We start from the raw sequence: 1,672 nt of genomic DNA, 5'->3' as shown, positions 1-1,672 counted from the left end.
TTTATGCAATGGCGACTGGGCAACGGATTTATGGGTGCTATCTGAGAAGTCATCATATCGCCTGGTGGGTACTAATTTCAAAATATTGAAGGTTTGGGTGACTATCTTCAAAATATTGAAGTGTGAGGGACTAATATTCAAAAAACCCTTATTTTATTTTATTATATAAGTATTTTTTTTGCAACTAAGGACCCCTATAAATAAGCAGTGCCGGGTTTATGAAGAATGCGTGAAATGCGTGTAGAAGGCAGGGCAAAGGACACAAGCTAAGCTGCCCAGCTATTTTCTGCCATATCTTCCTGCTTGCTCTCCTTAATGGACTCACTCTCTTCCTCTTTCCTCCCATCAACCTCCCCAACGCTTCTGCAGCACTCACGTGCACTACCATTGCCCCTATCACTTCCCAATACCACCATCTCCGCCGTGCAAACTCAAGAAAAACCATCCCACGTATCAAAGCCCAACAAAACCCAGACCTCAAAACCCCAACCCCAACAACCGAAGGCCAAACCAACCATCAACATAAATGCGAGCTTTCCTCGTATCGCAACGCGACCCACCCCATCGACCGACGCCCCTCTCGCCGCGACGATCTGCAGCGCCTTGACGGACATAATCAACACTTCATTGATCCCCGTCCTCCGGCCCTCACCGTCGACCCTCGCCGCGTCCTCGTCGGACAACTTCTGCCCGCCATCCGTCGAGCTCCCTCCGACCCCTGCCCCGTATCCGCGAAGCATTTCCCGTGCCTGCGCCGGGGGGGCCTACATACCGCAAACGGACCACCAATCCCCACACCTCTCCTCGGGTCCCCACCACCTCTTCGACGGGACACGGCCATGCATCATCTCCATCCTCCTCCCCTCCGATGCCGACCCCACCGCCTCTAACCTCTCGCTTCGTCGAAACCCTACTAAGTATTAAGCTGAGGCGTGACGCCGGAGCTCCGGTCCTGCCGAATGTATTTTCAGGATTTCATGGTGTCGCGGGATTCGCTCGCGGTGTCCGTTAACCGCCGCAGAGTCCTCACAGCGGGACAAATGAACGGCCAGCCGAAAGGTCGGGCTTGCCAATACGAGCTTGGTGTTCTTTCGCCGGCGCAGCTCTACGATCCTTGGAGAACCGACCTCCCTTAACCGGGACGCGCCGTCACCTCTCATCCCATCCCACCGGCGGAGTATATGCACCGCGGCCGGTCGGATTTCAATGGGCAGGCTTATTCTGGATGACGCTCACCCGAAAAAGGATACCGCACCGGCGGAGATGTTTGCGTTCAGGTACGGCCCGGTCCCGCCTTATGTCAACTACTTCCGTTTCGACTGCAACGGCGTCAAAGGCCCCGACGTACCCATCTTCTCGATAAACCAACCCTCTTTCCTCCACGACTTCGCCATCACCGAAAACTTTGCGATCTTCCCCGACATCCAAATCGTTATGCAGCCAATGGAAATGGTACTCGGCGGAGGCTCCCCAGTCGGTTCGGACCGCGGGAAAGTTCCTCGGATCGGTCTTCTGCCGAAATACGCGGCATCGGAGGCCGAAATGCGGTGGTTCGAGGTGCCGGGATTCAACATAATGCACGCGCTCAACGCGTGGGAGGAGGAGGAGGGCAACGTGGTCGTACTCGTGGCGCCGAACGTGCTGTCGATCGAGCACGCGCTGGACAGGACGG

General features: G+C 55.6%; 1 protein-coding gene across 1 annotated transcript in view; it reads left to right on the top strand.

Annotated features, from left to right (window-relative positions):
- LOC109837791 (zeaxanthin 7,8(7',8')-cleavage dioxygenase, chromoplastic) overlaps window positions 201-1,672 on the top strand; it is a 2,127-nt gene continuing 655 nt past the window's right edge. The window contains 5 exon segments of the mRNA XM_020406148.1: window positions 201-872; window positions 874-1,003; window positions 1,005-1,046; window positions 1,048-1,667; window positions 1,669-1,672. The exon segment at window positions 1,669-1,672 is cut by the window's right edge and continues 655 nt beyond it. Of these exon segments, the coding sequence (XP_020261737.1) occupies window positions 316-872; window positions 874-1,003; window positions 1,005-1,046; window positions 1,048-1,667; window positions 1,669-1,672 (1,353 nt within the window). The 5' untranslated portion in view covers window positions 201-315.

The sequence above is a fragment of the Asparagus officinalis genome, chromosome 4 (assembly GCF_001876935.1).
Source record: "Asparagus officinalis chromosome 4, Aspof.V1, whole genome shotgun sequence".
NCBI classification, from domain to species: domain Eukaryota; kingdom Viridiplantae; phylum Streptophyta; class Magnoliopsida; order Asparagales; family Asparagaceae; genus Asparagus; species Asparagus officinalis.
This window is presented reverse-complemented; position numbering and strand designations above follow the sequence as displayed.